The sequence below is a fragment of the Aythya fuligula genome, chromosome 2 (genome assembly GCF_009819795.1).
Source record: "Aythya fuligula isolate bAytFul2 chromosome 2, bAytFul2.pri, whole genome shotgun sequence".
NCBI lineage: Eukaryota > Metazoa > Chordata > Aves > Anseriformes > Anatidae > Aythya > Aythya fuligula.
This window is the reverse complement of record NC_045560.1, coordinates 17,619,189-17,642,046: the sequence shown is the minus strand read 5'-3', so window position 1 is coordinate 17,642,046 and position 22,858 is coordinate 17,619,189. Positions and strand designations below refer to the sequence as shown.

General features: G+C 43.0%; 1 protein-coding gene across 7 annotated transcripts in view; it reads right to left on the bottom strand.

The window, feature by feature from the left end:
- Window positions 1–194: 194 nt before the first annotated feature.
- The window catches only part of ABI1 (abl interactor 1), a 76,766-nt gene continuing 54,102 nt past the window's right edge, over window positions 195–22,858 (bottom strand). Inside the window, exons 4-12 of one of the 7 annotated variants that reach the window (XM_032180971.1) lie at window positions 20,163–20,177; window positions 19,316–19,416; window positions 15,798–15,938; window positions 13,458–13,558; window positions 12,202–12,282; window positions 10,372–10,548; window positions 7,409–7,495; window positions 3,000–3,185; window positions 195–1,255 (exon numbers count right to left, since the gene is read on the bottom strand). In XM_032180971.1, the coding sequence (XP_032036862.1) occupies window positions 1,080–1,255; window positions 3,000–3,185; window positions 7,409–7,495; window positions 10,372–10,548; window positions 12,202–12,282; window positions 13,458–13,558; window positions 15,798–15,938; window positions 19,316–19,416; window positions 20,163–20,177 (1,065 nt within the window). In that variant the 3' untranslated portion in view covers window positions 195–1,079. The remainder of the gene's footprint in view (window positions 1,256–2,999; window positions 3,186–7,408; window positions 7,496–10,371; window positions 10,549–12,201; window positions 12,283–13,457; window positions 13,559–15,797; window positions 15,939–19,315; window positions 19,417–20,162; window positions 20,178–22,858) is intronic. The other 6 variants (XM_032180968.1, XM_032180967.1, XM_032180966.1 and 3 more) reach the window with 6 other exon arrangements.

The following is a 22,858-nucleotide window of genomic DNA, read 5'->3' as shown; positions in this document are numbered from 1 at the left end:
GTTTCCCCTGTGTCACATCTTGAGAGCAGCCTCCCTCTCTGCTCAGCTGGGCACGCAACCAAGTCCAGATACACTTTCTACTGAGAAATGTCAGTCACAGATAATGTCCAAATTACTGCATCTTGGTAACTAGATTCAACCAAGAATCTTTGCTAAAATTTATTTTGGAAGAAAAGAACTTTTAGGAGTTTGTATAATGTGTAATTCAGGTTTCATATCTAATTTATTTGCCCTCTGTCAGTGATAAAGTCATGTTACAAACATTTGCTTTTTAGTACATTGCCTGGGATAACACAGCCATGGTTTTGCTACGTTAGCATTCCAAACTTCTTTGCCAAGCCAACCAACAAAGTAATGGACAAGACCTTTGGTTCACTTATATATTTATGAATGGAAAAAGTCATAATGTAAATTTACTTATTAAAAAAACTTGGGTACAAATTACACATACATAAGACCACCCATTTTTTGATTCACATGGACACCTTAGACCCAAACAACTCATTATAATAGACTTTAGTGAGAATACTCCAGGTAAAGATTACAACAATTGGAAGCATCTTGGATTTTTAAAAAAGTATATTTCAATACATAAGTTTGTATGCATGCTTTAAACAAATATAGTTCAAGAATGAGCAAAGAGTCTAAACAAAAAGTAATATGACCAGCACTAACATTAAACTTCTCATCCAGATTTTAATATGTTAGTCTAACGTAGTGTTAGTTACCATGCTGTACTGAAAAATGTAATGGCACAATCTGAATCATGGTTCATTAAATATTATACCCTACTTCCCCAGAATATTTAGGCTGGTCATAAAATTAACAATGCATAAGTAAATAAGTATAACCAGTTATAGACAGTTGCTTGTTTTACAAATTGCCATCAGGTTAAGACATACCGTCTCCAAAGACTTAGAGAGATGGACATTCAATCATACCATTAAAACAGTATGGCCTGAAGAAATGGGCACATTTTCTGAAAGTATATTAAGACAATTCTGTTAGCTTTTAGTTACCCCTTGTAAATAATCATGGTATGACTGAATACAAGACCCAACTTTGAAAAGCAAAGGATTTTAATCGGCATAGTGCATGATTGATTCGACGTAATTCCCAGGAAACAAGCCAGTTACTCGATTGCAAACTCCTTCATACCAGCCGTCATCGTTCTTCTTTATCACATAAATGATTGCACCCTCCATAAACGACAGCTCATCGTCTTTGTCCTTTGTATAGTCATATATAGCAACAACTGCGGAGTGAACAGAGGAAAAGTTTAGCATCATGCCAACAGCGCCAGTCGGAAATTCTTTTGAAGTACAATTGTATTTTGAAAAGACCAGTTTGCCATCCTGGGGCTTTCCATTCTGAATTCACAGGGTTTTCCTGATCAACATCCAGTACACAAAGTGACATTTCCCACTTCTCGCAGTACTGGCTACCAGTAAGTGGGCGGTGACTGCACTGAATACTCAGTAAACCTTCTGGTGTGGAGAGGTGCAGTTGGCTGGGACCCAGCAGAAGAGTGCACACGGACTCTTAAATTCAAAACTATGAAATAGGTGGTCCTCTAAGGTGGCAGTAATTTCTGGTCAGAGTACCTCAAGAGCATACAGATCCCTGCACAGGGATCTCTTGACTAGGAAAGCCTAAAAAAAAAACCCACCACTCTATAAAAAGGGACCTACAGGAAAATTTTTTACACAATGGCCCCTGCAACTATGCAGTGAGTGCTGCAATGCCTGATTTTGTATACAGAGCTGCTTAAGGCCCCTCTACAGAAGTGAATGATTTCCTGTCTTTTCTACAGAGTTTCTATGTGATGGGAAGTTTTGGCATTTCTTCTAAAGGGCTGCAATGAGCACAAGTGTTGAAGTTACTGCAGGAAAAAAGTGCAAGTGAATTTACAGCAACATCCACTATATTATGGTACCTGCCTGGTAAATGCATTACTCTTACCAACCTCCTGCTTACTGTGGCAACTAACAAAGCAGAGATCTCCCTAAGGAAAGGCAATGTCGCCACCTCTAGCACTGGAATTAAAAAATACCACCACGAATACACAAGCCGTGGACAGCACAGCCACACCCTCTAAAACAGTTGGTATGAATTTACGTGGTCGGTTGTACAGATTCCAAGAACCTACTATATTATACGTAGGTAAAATAATCTCAGAAACAAAATCTTCTCAGAAACCCAATGCCTTAATGCCTAGCAAGTAATGATGCAGCGTGTCAGTTATTTTCAACCCATGAGAATGCCCTGCACAGAGCACAGCCAGCAGGGAAGGTGAAGCAGAGCAGCTCTGTGGCTGCAGCTGTGACAGGTATTGCAGACGTCCCCTTCCGTACACTCTGCAGTGCTAGCCAGGTCCTGAGAAAGCTTGTCACACTGCTGTTGACAAACTGGGCACTGTCCTAACACAGACAGCTCTACAGGCAGGAAATCAGCACCTCAGTTATTCATGGGATGAAGCATTTACTGCAGGAGTTTGGGTCTCAGCATAGTTACAGTCTGCTGATCTAGGCTCACTGCAAGTCCCCATGGAAGCCCCACTGCATTTCAGAGCAAAACGTCCACTGATCCACTCTGGCCAGCTCTCTGGTTTGACAGGACTGAGACTTCCTGGCATTTCTGCAACACTTTCTAGATGATTGCCCAGCAATCCTGAGGTAGCTTCAGACACAATCCAGCAGCTTGGCAAGGATGAAAAAAAAATGAAAAGCCGATTCACATCTGCTTCTCATAACTGTGGTTTGTTTTTTTTTAATCCCTTCATTCTAGAATGCTTGAAGGTATTTCATAATCCTTCTAAAGAAGGATTATATTTTATCACATCAGGTGTAGCCACTGACAAACTACGAAAAGAACGGCTGGAGTTCCAACTTAGCAGGGAAAATGGTTGTTTTCACCAGACCCAAGCTAAGTCCTTCATCCTCTTCAGACCCCGTTAATCCTCCAGCACTGCAGTAACACGGAGCTGCCACACTTCTTACCTTTCTCTATATAGTTTTTAGGCGCCCAGGCAGGATCTCCATCCGCGTAGGGATCGCTGTACTGCACAACAGCAGCCTCCTCGTCCTCGTAATCCACAGGGGGTGGTGGCGGAGGAGGAGGAGAGTCATCGAACATCGGCATCTCGTCGGGGGGCGGTGGGGGGGGAGGAGTCGGGCTATCAGCAACTGGAAACGTTGGGAAATCGTGATTTTTTTAATCAAAACCAGCGTGCAGGCACAAACCAACCTGAGGCTGTAGCACTGTAAATAAAAGGGGTGGGGACGACGACACACACACAGCATGCACTATGATCCCATGCACTGATTAGAAACAGAGGCTCCGTATTAAAAGCTATGACATACAGCTACATTTGGTATTAGTGGTCAGATCTAGGTATAAATGCTACTAGAGTCGAAGCACATGCTGCAGGGCGTAAGCTGACCACCAGCAGAGAGGAAAGCTTCCTGCCCCGACGTCCCCGCGCCGAGGGCTAGCGGCAGCAGCTATGGGAGGACTCCGAGCGGCACCCTCTGAGCCAGGCAGCAACAGGCCTCTGGACTGCACCAGCAGCTCAATTTTTCAACAAATCCTTTGCCTAGACAAACATTTTCATTTGTTTCCAAACACTACTGCCTTGGATTCCTTCTCTCGCAGAGCTAGCCTTCAGGGGGCAAAAAGATCTGGTGCAGATCACGAAACCAGGAAGAGAGCAGAGTTTGAGATCTAACCAGGTAAGAGAAAGCCAAATAATCCTGCAGAAGGAAAGCTCTGTACAGATCCTTAGCTTCCAGACTAGCTTGTGCACATACACACATCCAGGATTCATCTCATAGATGGAAAACTACAACAGGCAGCTGCTGTTCTGGGGGGGAAATGTGCTCAAGGAATGAAGTGTGTAATCTAAAATGTCAAATCCCTGCCCTGAGATTCTCCAATCAGCACAATTACAAGTTGCTTTGGGAAAGGGAAAAAGGAGAAAGGCATTCTGGTACAAAGCACTCTTCAAATTAGCTCATCAAATTAATTTTCAGTTCCCAGCAGCTGGCAGCAAAAGGGAGAGGGAGAGGACTCAGATGCGAGCCATCGAGTCATTCCTCGCACTGCTCACTACACATCAACCTAGGTGTGAGCACCACGAAACCAGAAGTTACCAACAAGAAGTTACTGTCACCGAACGTGGCTTTTTCTACAGGAATACAGATTTAATTACGAGCAATTTGGGAGCCTGCACATTGAACACAGACACCGGGTGAACACCCTTGCTCTTGAAGGTTTGACTGAGGGAGCAGGGCATGTGCTCCAAAGGATGGGCGTGTGCTCCCAACCACGCCGCTAATTTTAGGGAAGCTAAGCTGACCTGCAAGGAATCAACACCACAGCACTGAGTGGAGGTCCACTTATTGCTAGTTACAGCAGCACTGAGAATTACAAGGGTTTGTAATTACCGGGGTTTCTTTGCTTCAATGCTCTTTACATCTGCCTGGCCGCTGCTCCAGCAGTGCCCAACCTTTGGGCTTCAGCCGCGTGCCCCTCATGAGTTGCTTGAGCTCCGCTGCCACATCCCGGCCGTGCTGGTACAGGGGAAGCCAAATCCCTCTCTGCAAGGGCCAGGAGCTGCTGGGGCAGCAGCCAGGGCAGCCCTGGCACCCAGCCTGCGCTGTCCCCCCTTGGGGAGCTGCTGCTCTTCCTCACCTGCAGGCCCAGCAAATCTGCAACGCGACCAGCTGGGCCACGCAGCCCACAGCCCCGCATCAGCAGGCTGCTTGCCACTGTGTCAGGGATCCCTCGGCCATACAGAGCCCCATTTGTGTCGCTTTGAGACAGACTAACAGAGTCTCCGGCCAGCTGAATGCTGTGTCTTGCCTGCGTTACTGAGCAGCACTCCCAGGCAGGCTTCATTAATCCACCGCAGACACACGACAACACGATTTATAAAGGGGCCGGGGCTGTGCAGTCTTCTCGGCACATCTCTCACAAAATGTATTTCTACCCTGAATTTTCATCTGCAGCCAGGAAAAGAGAGCATTGAGGCAACGCTCCTTTGGGATGCTGGGAAATCCTTACCTCAATGAATGCAAAAAGTTGTATTTATTCAACAACGAGTTGCTTATTTGAGAAGAACAAAAGAGGGGAGGAAATGCAAGCGTGGAAGTGCCAACACTGATAGACCCTAACCAAGATGCAGTGCTGAAACTGCGTGCTTCACGGGAAACATAAAACGATTTAACTTCACATTAAAACAAGGGGAGAAAATGGAACAGAAAATTAGACAAGTACCACCCCGTGGACATATCCCCACCTCTGGGATTTTAACCTAGACATTTCCTGGCTCTGAACATAAAACAGGCAGAATCTAGAATAGCATTAATTTTCCTAGGAGGGGAAAAAAAAAAAAAACAGGGAGAAAAAAAAAAAACGCACAGAAATCCACTCTAAATGAGAAAGGGTAACCGGACCAGTATTTATACAGCTCCAAATTGAAACATCCTCTCTTGTATGTGCTCACATTCCTGTTCTTTAAGTGGGTACCAGCAGGGTCCTCTTTAAAGGACTGGGTGTGAACGTGACAGTGCAGCAGTCTACATCTGATCTGAGGTCTCTGGGCACACCAGAAATCCTCTCTGAAGGAGATACCCACAGGTTGGGCACAGGGCGCAGGAAAAAAGGAATAGGCTTGGCGTGTTTTCTAATCCATCTGCCCTAGAAGAAATCTGAAAGACTTCCACGTAGTGGGGGGTGTTGCTTTCCAAACCCACGGATCTTCATGATAAGGAAGGATCATTTTCCCACAAAAGACAAGCCTACCCACACGTCTCCTAACTCCACTCCATGTAGACAGTTGGTAGAAAAAGAGGCAGACAAAGCACACAACGCCAAAACTCAGCAACGGCCCCTACAGCCAGTTTTGCTGAGTGTATGCTTGGACTGCCACATGCACTCCCACCTCCAAGATGCAGCTCAAAGCTACGCTCATTAGGTAACTTTCCAACCCAAGGGACTATTAAAGAAGGAAAACAAACGGAACAATTCCTAGACCAGATTTCAAGCTTCAGCTATTTTTGCTGCAATCTCGATCCCAAGCCAGCTTTATTTCTTGTTGTGACACACACAAGTAAGTCTGTCCCTTTCACCTCGGCTCTCCCGAGTGCTGTGTTACCTCCAGGAGGACGATACGTGGCACAATTTAGAAGCAGGTGCCAATTTTCTCAAGTTTATCTGCAAGTGAAGACATTCAGCGACCTTCATCTTTAGGAAGTCTACCTCTAGGCCTGGCATTTTGGGACGGTTTGTCAACGCATCTTTGTGGCATGCTATTCTACAACGTGATTCTTAGCATTCACCTGGCAGAACACCAAAACATCTTTTTGAATGGGAACCATAGAGATGCCTCTTATCTCTAGGGGAATGCTCAAACATGAGCACTTAAAAGCTGGTACGGGAAGCTGGACGGCAGCACTGATCGCATCTGAGGGCCCCTAAGTACACGCTGGAGCATCACTACGTAGTAAGAGCCTCCGAGGTTCTAGCAGGCTTTGCCACGGTTCCCAAACACTTTAAGAAATGTTTTGCACTCATTATGTATGTTTTATACTCATTTCATGCCCTATCTACATTGTATTTACTCTGTTGTTTATAGAACTACAACATTCTCCTGTGACAGAGATGTCCCCACAGCAGGAGCATGACTTTACCCCTGTGCTAGCATTCGGGACAGAGCAGTCACCTGGAAGGAATCAAACAAAAACAGTAAGAGCAGAGAGACCAGTGGAAAACACCTTGCAGCACAGATCATAGCCAGGAGGCATCTCTTTCACAAACCTAACTGGCAAAGCTATGCTGCAAGAAGCTCTGCAGGGAAACCTGGCTAGAGGACACAAAGAAATGGAGAATCAAAGGCTGACGAGAGGAGAAATACCTTAGGAGCTCCTTTGTGGTGGCATTAGATCATAAGACTGCACATTTTCAATTGACTGTGTAGGTTCCTAAAAACTACTGGAGGATCAGAGCCAGTGGTTACGCAGTGCATATTTTGACAGTCTACATAAGCCTTTCTAACGAAAACTAATCAATTATCCCTACTGAAGAAGCCTCAGGCAGGATGAATCAACATGAAATTAATATTTTTAATTAAGAACCGATTCTATATTCAGACCAAGCAGATGCCACGCATTTCACGCTGTATTTCTATGATAAATTTGCAGCTCAGATCTTAAATGGGTCAGTAATAATCATGCACGTTATAAAATATTGAAGAGTGTGCCCTTCAGCTCCGATAGCGTATCGACACTAGAATGCAAGATGGTATTAGCTTCTGGAAAAGGAAACAAAATAGAGTCTGACTTGCCAGCCATGCATGCTAGAAGAAAGTAGGCTCTACCCTTTAACAGCTCAGCTTGTCCAGACTTACTGTTTTCCTGCACCCTGGCCACGAAGCCTGTGAGAGGTATCTGTGGAGTCAACTGAGGCATAGGGGGAGGGGGTGGAGCAATAGAAACTGGTAGCAACGCACACAGCATTTCGGGGGAAGTCAACGGACACGGGGGAAAAAGGAAACAAAGAAAAAAAAAAAGGAAACAAACAAAAGCAGCCGTCAGTAACGAGGACCACAAAAAACAAAGTATGTAAAGAACAACAAGAACACACACACACGGAAGAACCTTCTTCAAGCTTGTGTTTCCAACAAGGCTGAATTCGTGGCTAGCCAATTGTGGCTCGAAAAGCAAAATGTGCCCGTGCCCATGCACAAAAAGCAGGGCACAGGCTGCGTGTCGGGGAGCTGCGTGTGCCAAGGGGACTGCTCAGCCTCGCTCGGGGAGCACACAACACGGGGCTTTCCATCATACTGCTCAAACGTAGGAGTTCTCCTTAAAAAGCGTGCTACCAGAAGAGGAGGTGATGCTGTAGAGGATGCTCAACTCCTCCTCTAACGTAAGAGCAGGGAGCTACACCAAATGCAGCGAAGCAGCCCTGCCGCAGAGCAACGACGACTGCTTTGCAAAGGCAACGATGCTGTCACATCAATGCTCCGTGTCTGCACAGGGAGCACCTCCTGTCATTTTGCTCTGCTCAGGCTTACGAGCAGGGCAGTGGAAAAATGGGAAAAGGGACCTCGTTGCTTGTTGGTAGGAAAACAGGAGATCTATTTTGAATTATCAAGTCTTCTCTGGTTAGAGGCGCTCAGCAACTTAAGAATCTGGCAAAGGCTTGAATAGCTACCACTGACTACACTGGTGCCCAGAGCTGCCCAGGAAGCCACAAGCTCATCTCCTGTGAAGTATGGACCTCCTCAGAGAGAAATGAGGTGTGAAACACAGGCACCAGTGCTCAGAGGTGCTGGGCTGACAGCTGAGGTGTTCAACTCTTTCCTCTGCAAGTAGGAAAGAGGCATGGTGGTGGCAGGACATGCCATTTAAAGTACCAGCTCTGGTGGGACATCTCCCAGTGAAGGAGGGGGGGAAGAACAAAGCAAACAAACCAAAAAAAAAAAAAAAAAAGGAAACAGAAAAAGAAACAAAAGAACATAACGCATTTGTTTATACCATGCCCCTTCCCAGAATTTCTCTTACACTGAAAAAGAGAAGTTCCTGTGAAGGTGGGAATTCAGCAGTATACTCCAGTTGGAATCAAATTTGAAAGAGGTTCTGTACTTCCAAGTATGCAACAGTTTTAAATAAAGCCGTAACTAAGATTAATGTTTGATGAATAAAAACGAGGCATTTAGTTCATTACAAAACCAATAATCAAATCAACTGTATGGGGGAAACAATCAATAAAAGAGGGACAACAAACAGGTTTCTCACAAAATTGAAGTAAACATCTAAGAAAAAACAGAATATTTGTTAGCATGAGAAGTAAAATCTTAAAGAAACATGGAACCTAGATTTAATGTCAAGACAGTAGCATTAAAAAAAATCACCAGTTACAGAAATGGAGAAAAATAGTTTAAAGTAGAAAAACACCCATCAAAATACTGTTCAAAAAAAAATCTTGACAATCAGTATTTTGAAAACACCAGAGAGGCTAGACTAAGGAATAGCACCTGCATTTGAGCAAAAAATTGCTTTGGAAAACTACAACTGTTCAGAAAGAGTGGTGTGCAGAGCATTCGAGGCAACTGAACTATTTCCAGGAGTAATGCCCTGTTTGTTCAACAGAGTATGACTGTTTGAACAGGAAGGAGTTTCTATTGCTATGGTGAATTAATTGCAGGGAACAGGAGTGTGGAGGGAAATGAAGGGTCAGCGTGGGTCAGAGAGAGTAGCAGGAAAATTAGGATTGGAAAGAAAGCTAGAGAGGTACTGTGCCTGCATACAAAGATGTTTTTGGATAAATGTAATACTTGTGAACCTCTGAGAATACTCTTCACCTCAGTGTTTCAAACATTCCCTATCTATTCTTTCCTTAAGAGTAAATATACTAACAACCAGCACTCATCTGTAGTGAGCTTTAGCCTGAACATCTACATTTTGTTTTAATGAAACATCACTGAAGTTTAAGGAGTTGGCACACCACCAGAAGCCACTGGAGTCCTATCACTCCTCTACGTATATTTGGTCAAAATTATCCTTGCTGGAGTTCTTCCTTGTGAAGCAGCAAGGCAGAAGTTCCTGATCTAAACCTAGCTTTCCACCAAGATCATTCTATTAGATCCTTATTTTTGCAGAGCTTTCTGCAGTCAACCTTGCTTGCCTTGCTAGGTGGTTAGGCAGAATGTTAGTGACTAAAACTAGCTCAGTTTTAGTCCCAAAACTAGCTCCACTGCATCCCATCCCTCATCCATCCTCACCTATTCTAGTCGTGTGGAAGCACAGAGGAGTTGTCTGCTGAAAAGAAAAGAGGCTGAACTCTTCTGTCCTTTCTTTAACAGTAAAGTTTCAAATGAAGAACAAAGGAGAAACTTGGAATCAGGAATAGGATTTGGGAATGAGACAGAGACAGGGAGAAACTATGTAATGGGAAAAGCTTGTCATAGGGGCGCTGTGCTCTGACAGCACTCTCTTGCCACTAGCCCAGTAGTGGAGGGAGTGTGCTACAAACACATTAGGTCTCCTGAAAAAAAATCTGATTTTAGTTTATGTTCCCCAAGCACACCTGAAATACTAAGTATAATGTGCCTATAATTAGATAGGCAATCATAATAATTTCTTGCCATGAGTAACAGCAAACAACTCAGGGGAAAAACAGTGTAATTGCATACAGTGCAATCACTTTACAACTTAAAAAGGGTTTTTCTTGTTTGTTTTTCCTTCTATTTTAGGAAAGAAAGCAATAATTTTATTGATGCTCTTCACAAATACGTTAAAATGTCATGCATGCTTTTACAATCATTTTGCTCAAAACAGTTTGTGATTTCAGAGCTCAGAAGCTTACTTGAATTTTGAGAATAAAGAGGCCCGCCATTAACATGAGGTTGAGCAGAAAATGGGGCAGTCACAGAAGGATTCCGTCTGTATCCACCAGAAGATGCTGAAGAAGTGGTAGAGTTGTGTCGCGAGATTTGCCTGGTCATTGTGCCATACTGGGAACCAGGAGCTGAACCCGGAGCAGCTGAAAAGCATTAGCCAGAGGAACCGAGGAGAAGACTTAAGCAGAGCATTACTTGGGGCAGAATGCAGAAAATAGAAAAAGCCCAGAACATGGGAATCACTTGATTACAGACCACCAATAACTTAAGGCAGTACCAAGAGATTAATAGAAAACAAACACCCCTGTTATAATCAATAATGAGAAAAAACACACAGGACATAAAATAACATTGATATAAAGGGCATTTGAGAAATGCTGGGAAAACTACTTTGACAGACTGGGTGGGACTGGGAAGTTGAGCCAGCTTCCAACTGGTAAGCATATCTCAATAATTCTACATGCAATACCCTTTATTAAAAAGCACACGCAAAAAAATCCACATTCTGCTCAAAGCAAACGTTTTCCATTGTGAACCAGAACTTGTCTCCAATCTAATATCAAAAATTGCTCTAACTAAACAGTAAATTAAATGACATGAGCTTCAGACACTTGGCATGTTTGCCAATCATGTTTGCTACTTGTGGTTTTGTATTCACAGAATTTATATTTCTACCAGATCAGTCACCACTGCAGGCTGACAGAAAGACATGTCACTCACTCGTCAAGATGAACACCCATTTTTACCTTCCACATGCTTGCTGCACAAAATTCAACGTTAATAAAAACAATTTAAGCGCTCTTTTTGCATTAACCTCTGACAAATGAAAGAATCAAACCTTGCAAACTAATCAATCTCACACGTTGAGGTCACATGGATTCAATGCACAACTTTGCAATGTTTCAGTGCAAGAATTGTTTTGCAGTAGAATGTTCTGTGCTTTTAAATGCATACGTATATATCTTATATAACCATATAAAAATATATACAGGAATGCATACACACACACGTACACACACAAACTGTGTGTGACCAGAAGTTTGCAGTCCTGTAGTGCCATCCACAGTCACTTTCACTTAAACACTCCGGTAAGAGAAAGTGTAACAGGTTATGTGGGTCAAAGCCTCCAAAGCTCGTCTCTTAGCAAGATCAATGAATTTTGCCATCAGCCTGTGATACAAAAGGGGTGGTGGTGTCTGTCTTTTTATACTTACTACTTTTAAATCCATTCCTAATAGCTGTATGTAATGTTTGAGGTAATTTTTCAAGAACTGTCAGCTTGTATCCACAGGTCTTCCAGTTTGGCATCTGCCTGCTGCAGCACAGCATCAAACCCAAGCCACTGTGACAGACACTACTGCCTTTCAATCACCTTATTCCCACAAGATAGATCACATACATCGCACATCAGCTTCCATTTTTTAAGTGAGAGTGCAACCATAGTGGCTTATTTTCAACTGCAAGAGTGATACAGCAGAATACCAACATTCAAGCTGATTTGGAATTATTATAGATCGGACTAATTAGATCTCAGCTTTATTGGGAACAGAGATTACAAGCAACTAGCAACCTCCCCCATACCTTGTGCATTTATCTTCAGAGGCTTTAACCACGGGAAATTAGTGAAGATTAGATTGTTTAAAGAAAACAAAAATCACCCCAGAATTGATTTGTGTACTAAAATCATACAGCACCCACTACAAACGAAAAAACAGCTTCGCTAAGTCCATTAGGAAGAGATGATTATTGATTATGCAGCACAACTGCAATCACTTCAGCATTGACACAAGTCTCACCTATCAGACTGCCCATCGGGAGAGGTGGTGGCAGTGGTGGTGCTGGCGGGGCTCCAGGAGGAGGAGGAACAGAAATGTGTGCTAATAAAATAGTTTATATTCCCAATTAGGCCATATATTAAAAAAGCAAATAAGAAAGCATGGGCACATGATAGGCTTCCCAAACAAATACAAAAATTCAACTTGAATCAACTGATAATAGCTCAGGCCCTGATCCTACACAGGGTTCTGTATCTGCAGATCTTTATTCCCATTGATTTCAATGGGATGACAGATGATAGTAAGATTCATGCCTATTTGTACCACTGCAGGGTCAGAAACACCTGGGAAAAAGAAAGGAAAGCCTACATGTGCATAAAAAATTGAAGACTTGCAACCAAGGAACAATGATTTAAGAGGTGCAATCGCATAAATACATTGCACCAAAATTCTGCTATTTTCCTGTACGAATTAATTTTATGTGCTTACAAAGACACAAATGTAAGCAAGTGTCAGAGTTGGTTTATTATCAAGATAATCCTGCAGTCTACTAATAAAGAAGGATGCTACACAATCACACAATTCATCATTATTAAAAACAGGAGGACATGTTTTTGGTGATGAGAGATCCTTCATGGTTCTATTTTATTGCTGTCCTCGAGTATAACACTTGTTCTCCTGCCTCTCACAATGATCCCCCTCATAGCTTAGCAACTCCAGACTGTAACAGAATAAATGACACTGGTGGATGAGTCTGAATTCTACCACTGGCAATTTTTTGTAGGTCATCTTCTGGTTTTTATTTGAGGTAAAGACTTTTATTTAATTAAGAACACACACAGAAAATCATTGGCAGATGGTAAATTAGTAGACTATTTTGGAAAAAAAGATTTCCCATCAAATATGTACTGACAGTTGCTGCTGCTTCTCAGGACACTCAGAAACGCCTACTTGTAGGCATGGCCCTTGAAAATGTACTGAAGCTTTAAAACATCATGCTCTTCCCCTTTACTGTCCCCTGTCCCACGATTGTCTTGTCAAAACATGGACAGACAAAGGTGTTTTAAGCATCTGTTATTCCATGAGTGATTGTTCTGTAAGTACTTCTGGTAAAGAATTAAAACTTTAGATGTCCCTCAGCACTCATAAGTGATTTTCTGACTATGACTGTGCTTCCGGACAGTTTCTCCTCCATTGTGTTCAGAAAAAAATCCCTCTGCAAACACATGACTGTCATTACAGCCTAAAGCTAACATGAGAAGAAGAGCCCCTCATACCTGGTCCAATGGTTGGCGGTGAAGGTGTAGGCACGGCAATGGGAATGCCAATACTGCTGCTTCCACTGTTCTCTCGACTGCCACTTCCTCCACTACTACCGCTGTAAAACAGAGGAACATTGAGTATTAGCACAGCATTCCTACAATTATCAACAGTCACGTTCCTTGTGTGAACTACGCTGGCCTAACTCAATTAGAGACTTGAAAAATCCACTTTAAAAAAAAAAACTGTCTCCACCTACAATCTCATACAGCTAATCAAGTCAGGATGCATTGCACTCCTAATAAATGGAATTAGCTAAGCTGATAAACATCACTACGCATAAAATGTCTAATTAAATGATTTCAGAAATAAAAAGGTAAGCAACCATACTAGTTCTAGGCAATGGAGTAACAACTGCAGGAATAGTTCAAGGGCCTTGTATTAATTAGAAGTATTAAGCTGGGGCTGGAAGAGTTCAAGCCTAAACTGTATATAATTTTTTAAAATTAGTTACACTATCAGCTGAAGGATCTTTCCTCTGCTCAGAATAGCGCTTGAAAATAAGAACTTTTTAACTGAAATCAGCCACAATAAACCAAGCTGAGCAGACAGGAAATAATTTTCTGTATAGCCAATATACTTTTTCACATACACGTGCACATACTTTTTATGTACGAAATGTTTGTTTCTGAGATAGTCTGTAAGGTAACAGTACAGCCAGGTAGTAATTTGTCTTAGTACTGCATATATGATATTCAAATTCAAGGCCAGCAATAGAGATTTGTACAGAACATATTTCTAGTGAACAACTGAATAATGTTTCTGCACATCTTTCAGAGGCCGCATCATCTCTTTTCATTGAGGGAGCCGAAAAGGAATCAATCGAGGCTCAGATGGAAGCTCTCCTTATTCTTATCCATGAACATTCCTTAGGCCAAGGCTTGAATCTACACGGATTAAATGGTAATACAAAGAAAACTAAGCAGTCGATATGCCTTTAAGCCAAAACACCACTTTAACCCATTCATGTTAATTAAGGAGTACTCAGTGATTCTATAGTTTATTTAAAACTCCTGAGTAGCTACAAATCAATGCTGTCAAGCGCCAAGAACAAATCATTCAAATATATCTGAAGAAAATAACACTGTTACAAAAAGAAAAGCAGTGATCTGAAATGGAAGCCAAGATAATTCCTTCAAAATCAGTGTTCTGTCTGCTGAGGACCTTGATCTTGTCACCATGGTTGCGGCTGAATTTCTAACTGCAGTCTACATAAAAAAAGATCTTGTGAGACAAGAGTAGGGAGCATTCACAGTAGCCAACTAAACAGATTAACAAGATCTTCACTGCAACCTGATTTAGTTGTCATTTAATTCTGATACTATTTCATGAACAACTGTGTCCAAAATTCTCTCTCAACCCCTCAATTAGAGACCTCCTGTGTTTAATTGCCTACTGGGAGTTAAAAAATAAATAAATAGGGAAGAAGCTGTCTGAAAAGAACTACTGTCTTATTTTTAACTACACTGAACTCTTTTATCTGCTTTTTCCCTGCAGTTTGAAGCCTCTGATATAATCAAATTGAAGAAACCAAACTTGCTCCAGAGGCTTGGAGAAAAATCTAGCCTTGCAATTTGAGAAGAAATTTACATATTAAAAAAGAAAAGAACAAGGTACACATGAACACCTTTCTCATCCTGAAACACACTGCTCTTTCAAAGCCCTTAAGTATGTGGAAACAACTGGCTAATGCCAATACCTGCTAGTAAGGTTAATTTTCTACTTCTATCATGCTAGCACTGATTACAAGCATTTAAGTTTTAGCCAAAAGAAAGCAATCAGCTCTTTCTGACTATCTTCATCACAGCATTTCTAATCAAGAGAAACTTCTCTTTGCAATTAGTGGTCTTGAAAACAACAATAAAAAAAGATATTCTATAAAGCTTAACTATATTTGGGTTAAGATTAACAATGTACCTTTTTATTTAACCCAGTGGGAACCATCATCACTGCACTTCTCAACTGCATAAATTTTGAAGTTTTGCTTATTTGGGGGAAAAAATAACACCGAACAAAACAAATGAGGTCTGTGCTTACGGAATTATGGTGTTAGATATAATGAGGCTTCAATAAAGCACAAAGATGTTTCTGTGTGTTAGAGAAGTCAAACAATAACTATGGTGAAGTTCTGTGCATTAACAGAGTGGTAGAATAACTCACCTTTTGCCTTTTAACAAAAAACAAAACAAAAAAAAAAAAAAAAACAAGAGCACAGAAGTTCAAAGCTTTTCTGTGACTTCAGTAAGCAGCAGCATGCCAGGCAGGAAAGAGTCTGAGTGAGGAAAAAAGTGCTCTACCTGTGTGTTCTTGGTCTCTGGTTCAAGGAAGCTGTCCTTCCCGGGCTGTGCTGGCTGCCCAGTCTGGCAGGACTGGTCATGTAATCATTAGGAACTGTTGGCGGTTTGACCGGCTCCAGGGTTTTGTAAGGAGTATTTCGTCTGGTCAAGGAAAAAGATTTGAAGACAAAGATAAATGATCAGAAGAGCAAAAGGATAAATGCATGAAGTACCGATGCCATTTGTTTCCTTCAGTTTCCATGTGAGACCACTGCACAGCGACCCGCATTACAGCGTATTAAACAAATCCCACCAGGGAGAGGTGGGGTGAAATCACCTTCTACTCTCTATAGTGCTCTTGGGTAGAAAGCTCCACACAAGTTGGCCTAGAGCACATAAACTGATTTAAGAAGCCTAAGCTAAATTTAACACCAAAAATCTCTTCGTTATCTACATACCATACAATAGTTACACCTGCATACTATTCCAGGGTTATCTTTTAATCCACTGCATGTGACCACTTCTTCCATGGTAACAACGTCCTCTTTCTCTTCCTCCCCTCCAAATGCGTAACTGTCCTAAAAGCATTCTTGGCTAAAAGGTATTCCACTCATTAAGACAGGAGCAAGTCTGAAAGATTCGCAGACCAAGTTACATTTGCAATCACCAGGGCTTTTCCTAGCAGCATTGTTTCATGCTCTAATCAAGCATATCACTTCAGCAGATCTTTAAGTGCTTCGCAGATCAGCTTCATTGTCTCCATCTTACAGACAAAGAAAGTGAAGCTCGGAGACTTCCAAGGTCACGTAACAGGCTGCATCAAGTCAGAAATATAACACAGATCTTTCCAGATCTGTTTACCCGACCCGTCGCTGCCTCAGGAACAGCCTGAGTATTGTGCTCAACTGCAGAGCTCCTCGGTTCGCGCTAGCAACTGAGAGATCCCTCGCAAGACACAGGATTTGGCAAAGCACCAGCTAAGCAAAAACAAAAATAGTAAACTACTGGCATTTAATCGTTTCTTCGCTTACTGGTTATGACCGAGCTGCTGAGTGCCATGGCTTCACAGTGTTTTAAGGAATGTATCCACTTCCTTTTCACAATACGGAACAAAACAGCACTAAATTTTAACTACGAAGTTTTATTATTAAAACCTCTCTAAATAGAAAAACGGAAACATCATCACTGTTTGCACGAGCTATGGTGTTTGTAAATTAGTTTGTCTATACAAAGAACTGCAGATGAGTTTGATGCGCAGACTGCTACCACCTATAGAGCTGCCAAAAGAGATCAGCCATGGGAAAAATAAATTTCGTATTCCAGCTGTAAGAGATAGAGCTCTAAATGCCACCAAATCAAATGGTAAGCACGGAAGATTTTCAATGTGCTTCCAACAAAAACAGCTTTGAAAACTAATGTTTTAAAGTGTTGTCGGTGGAAATGCACTGGCAATAGGAAATGCAGCCCCTCGGCACTATTTGTTTTGCCAATCGGATTTAAATATCCTATCAAAAGCAACCCCCTGCTACGTCCTCCAGTTCAGCCAAGCTTCAGTTCCTCCTTGCTCTTCTCAACTTCATTGAAGGACTCAAACTCCCAAGCACCAGAGAAGCAAAAAATAATTTCTTTCTGCCTCCTGAGTCCAATCCTTGCCTTTGTTTCTCTGCTTTACATGGGGGAGGACAACAGCCCTGTCCTGGCACAGCCCACAGCTGCCCACCTCACCGTCCCCTAATTCTTGCCACCAGGGAGCTGAAGGCAGCCCAGGGCCGTGCTCTGCTCTAGGTCCCTCACGGTGCAACTGCACCTACTCCCTCCATCCAGCTCCACTCGTTTTGTCCCCCGGTGGATTTCCAGCCTGAGCAGCTCCGATGAAGACCCCCCTGCTGCCATTCCTTTCATTTTGCAGCTCAGACCTGCGAGCAGGGCTCCCCTCACTCCCCACAGCCCTCCTTTGGACAGCCCTGCCTTGGAGGGACGAGCTGTACAATAGGCAGCACGTACTTAAAGGCCCGTGTTAGACACCAAGCTTGTTCTGATTTTACACGCTTATCTCTGGTTTTGCGGATCAAAGGGAGAGGAGCAGCATCCTTGCGGTTTCTAGCGATTTTTCCTGCATATGTTAGGGGAACCAGTCATGCCGATGATATTTCGTGCCTTGGCAGAGCACGGCTGCTCAAGACAAGAGCTTCCTGAACAAGAAGGGCAGATAGGAATCGCTGTACGAGCCCACATTATTCCTCCCCCTCAGCCAACTGCTGCCTCTCGTCAAGCTCATCTGGAAATGACGTTCAGCTGATTAATCCTTATCAGGCAGCAGCGGAGGCAACCAAACAGCTCCGGCTCGTTCGGGGGAGCAGGAACGAGGCAGCTCACCAGTGCATCAGCGCCGCTGCTTCACTCCCAGCGTCCAAGAGGACATGAAAGCCTTCCCCAGCTTCCTGGGGCTGATAAACAACTCTCTCTCAGCCGGGATAAGAGAGACAATTGGAATACTGATTGCGTGCCCTCGAGCAATGGGAATTTTCACAAAACATGCCGAGGAAACCCCTAGGGTAATTTCTCTGTAGAATACACAATAAACACAGCCATCTTGAAGCAGCAAAGCAGCAAATCAGGATTAAAAATCACTAAGTCTTTGACAAAAGCAGTTGCTGCTCCTGATTTTCCTCGACGGCTGCTCCTGTTCTGTCTCATTATTCCTCATGTTTCCAGCTCCCCACTTCTTCCAGACAACCTACCTGAAGCCAATACAACCACACCAGCCAGCTTTGCAGCGCCTCAGTCTCCCACAGCATCAGGGAAATGCTGAGAGGGACAAATAGGTAGATCTTGCTTCGGATGGCTTCTGGAAGATGGGCATACAGAACGGCGTGGCACATGCTCTGAGCTTTTCAGGTATTAATGCTTCAGTCCCTAGCAACAACTACTTGCTGGCACACAATGATAAGCAGATTTCCCTCCCCACAGGTCCACGGCAGTGAAATTGATGCTACGGTAGGGAACTGAAGTCACAGGGGGACTTGGGGAAAGCAGCATCTTTCCTCGTTTAAGCATGCAAATAAAAATTCACCAGCCAGTGAGAATCAGTGTTGTCTGTGTGTTAACAATGCCATGAATTTTGCTGAGATAATTTAACAAATAGGGCATCAACAGCCACTTCTTATCTCTGTAATATTGAGAAACAAGCAGACAAAGACCTTCAACAATGAAGTCCTTCCCCCACTGAAGTTAAAACCTTATTGATATTCTCTCATGTCACCAGAGATTTCTGTCCAAAATTCAGGAATAACAACAGTCTTCTCATTCACCCATATCTGTAATAAATCCTCTCCCTCATGAAAAGTGGCTCTTTCGAAAGGTCATCACGAAAATAAGAGGCAGTGCAGCTGAAAGGGTTTATACAAAAAAAAGCAATTGCGTTATTTGCTGAAGGCAATCAGAACCACCATCCATTCCACCTATTTAACAAAACCCCACCACGGGCACAATTAAAACTATCTATTACGCAGGAGGCACCAAGCAGCTTTCATTCTTACCCCAGAGTTCCCCGGCCTGACATGGGAGGACTTGGTGGTTTTTGTGTAGGCGGATTTGTTCTTGACAAGGTGCCAGTTCTTGCAGGCTGGTTATTTCCATGCTGAAATAAGGGAAAACATGATTTTATTTTTATAACGGAGCAGCTCTATTATTGACAGTTTTTTGTTTTTTGTTTTTTTAAAGTGTAAGAATATGAAGTGAGAATTCCCAGACAGCTGTCAAACAGCAAGTTTTTAGCTACACACAAGACAGATACCAGTATATACGAGTCTAAATACAAGCTTAATGTTATTTTTGCTATTAATTTACAACAGACATCAGAAAGCTAGGCAGTTGACGGGTTCATGCACAAATCTCTTATCTCTCTTTTCTTTAGGGAGAAGCCACATTTGTGTTCGTCCCGATTTGAGTGTTAATAATTTAACCCAAACTTTAACGCTGACGGTACAACACAGTCAGCATGGGCCCAGAATTGCTCAGTTTGCCCCTGCTATTTGACTAGCAGAGTCATTCAGGTTGTCTGGGAAGTCTCCTGCAAAAAAAAATAATAAAAATGTAAGTGGAGGGAATCAAGGCAGCTACTGAATTCAGAGCAAAGCACTACACGTGTTAGAGAAATTAATGTATCTATGTGTGAATGCAGATGTCAATGTATCACAGATAGATTGACACACGCTAATCGCTGTAAATAAAACAAAAATCAAGTACAGCACGTTTAATCTAAATATCCTATGGAAAGCAGAGGAGAGCGTAAGAGCGCGCTAGTTTTCGGTTTTAATGGCTCTGCAGCCTCTACTATCAGTCACATGAGGCACTGTGGGTCAAAGGAGAAATAACACTTCTTACCTTGGCTTTTAGCCACTTAACGTTGGCAAAAAAGGGGGGGAAAAAGGTAGAAATTAATGGCAGGTCCATCACAACTGGCAGGACAGGTTAAACTACAGATAATCACATTCAAAATATCATTTGTGCCTACTGATAATTAGCTCCATCCCAGTACACTAACAAAGATGTAACTGGCTCACATAGTCCCAAGGCAGAACTTGCAAAGATGAAACAACCCAAAGGAAAAAAAAAAACAAAAAAACAACAAAAAAAAAAAAACAGTGGCATCAAAATCAACTTAGCTCAGCTCTGATGGATTTGTTTGTCAGATTCCTCATGGCCAGGAAAGGGTTGAAGGGCCCTCTGCTGACTAGTCAAGTCCAAAAGCAGATCAATGCCATTGCAATGGCAACGTGCACTTAAGGATTTGCTCACAAAACCACAGCTGCAGCTATAGGGTGCAGAATGGGCTGGCCTGTTGTTTTGACACTTAACCTTCACGTGTTTTGAAGAAATCCTAGCTGCTGTGCTGAATGGTAAATAAAGGAAAGGGAGTCCTCGGATGGGATGAGCAGCAGAGCCTTTCACCTCTGCTTTATTGATGGAAACCTGCTTCAAGCCAGCACAGCGCTGGCTGCTCAAATCTGTGCTGGCAGTGCTCTGATGATTGTTATTCTGAAATTTTAGCTTAGCATCGAGTCATTATGTGACTCCGCTCTATCATTTTTACAGCCTTCGTGACTGCAGAGGAGAAGAAATTTGAAAACTTGGCCTCCGTTCTCTAAGCAAAACTCGCGTAATTTTTCTAATTCCAAGTTGAGTTTTAATTCCATATTGAGTTACTTAAATTTGTTGAGGGGGCAGGGGTGAGGATTCTTCTTTTTTGAATGGGAAAAAGGGGCAGTTTCACTGATTAAATAAATAAATACATACATACATACATAAATGCATAAATAAATAAATCCTAGTGCTGTTTTGGAGGGTGTTTAGAAATAAACTCTCCTTTCCAGAACAGGCCTCCTAAGGCACAGCTTTACAAACTGCAGTTTGCAGACCTTCTTCTCCTCCAAGATGCACAGACTAGTCCAAAGCAGTTCATGCACTCAGAAAAAAAAAATAATTACGCTTTCTAACGATGTACATATGTAAGATGGATTTCTGACGGGGCCCGCACAACCAGCAAGGAACAGCTGGGATTTTACAAATCAAGAGGTGGGAAGCCACTGCCCTGAAGTTATTCATATCACAGGAGCAGAAGCCCAAAGCCCAGTCCAAAACCCAAATGAAAAAGCTTAGCTGCAGTATGTAAACGTGGAGGGCATCCCATTCGCTCCCAGTCTGGGCAGAGGTTCATCAGCAGAGTGGCAGAATTAAAGCATTTCAACCACTTCTGTCCCCACATGCTTATTTTGTGGATAAACACGAAGCTCAGTTTCCAGGATGCCTGGGTACTCTTTCAAGTATTATATTTTTAACTCAGGCTCGCAGCGATTACATTTGCTTTCCCTTCTTCCAGGACTATGTGACCCTTCCCCTTGCTTCACCAGTTGCCAAGGGCAATAGCATAATACCAGGAATTTGTTAAAAGAAACCAAATAGTGAAACTGTCGCCCTGTTCCCGTCCTCCCTCCCCCAGCAGCCAGACAAAACCCTCACGAGGCTTGCAAGGAAGGGTGGCATGGTTCCTTACCCAGCCTCTGCTATTACAAATAGCAGAGAAAAATTTAAAACCCCAAAGCTTCCTCGCTTTCCTTCCCTCATGCGGTGCCGCTCAGCGCTCACGGTGAGTCTTTCCACCCCCTCCTTAATCACTGCTACACTCTGCCTCCGCTGCCGCAGCACCGTGGCTGCATCCAGCACTGAACCTGGCATCCTCATCTCATCTCCTACCTTCCTCCACTGCTCAATTCACTAAATGTGCATCTTGAGTCCACCTCCTGGCCTTTGTTCCTGTCCGTATGGCTCCATCAGGTGAGCTTCGTCACCTTTGCTACCAATTAAATAATACCCAGATACACAAACACACAGATTTTATTTCTTATTGTGCAGAAGAGTTGGTAACCACTGTCCCCCTGCTTTCAATAAGAAGCTCTGCAGAGCCCTCTGTGCTGCTGTCAGTATAAACAGGAGTCACAGGGGCAGGAAAACACAGAGGGAAGGAACACAAAGGGAACGGGGACTCTGAGGGGAGAGGAACTCCTGATCCTGTAGAGAGAAGTATGGGAGGAACGCAAATGAATCAAAGCGAGATGAGCCATATGGCTATTTAATCACGGTTACTAAGCTAATTAATTAGGAGGAGCCATTTTCTTGTATTTATTGGCTGAGCTCACGAGGTCAGCCTTGCTGCCTTCCTTGGTCTGAAACCCAAACTCTGTGCTCTCTAAACAATCCAAAAAATTGCTTAGATCCGGGAATGGTTTAGGCAGCAGGGTCTAGACTTGCTATAATCTCAAGAAAAGTGGGGGAAAAAAAGCAGAAAACCGAAAGGAAAAGCAGGCATATGCTCCGTGTGGGTTCAGGCATCTCTCTCCAGCTGCCTCCAGGCCAGCCAGCTGGCGGAGCACAACCAGCACCCCTGAAGCGCCGCATCAGCACCACAAAGGTCAGAGGCTGGAAGGAAGGAAATGGAGGCAGGGCACGAGGAAGGTTCACAGCTTGAAAAAAGGAGAGGCTGTACCGAGAGGGAGCTGTAAAATTAGAGACAGGAGGTGCAA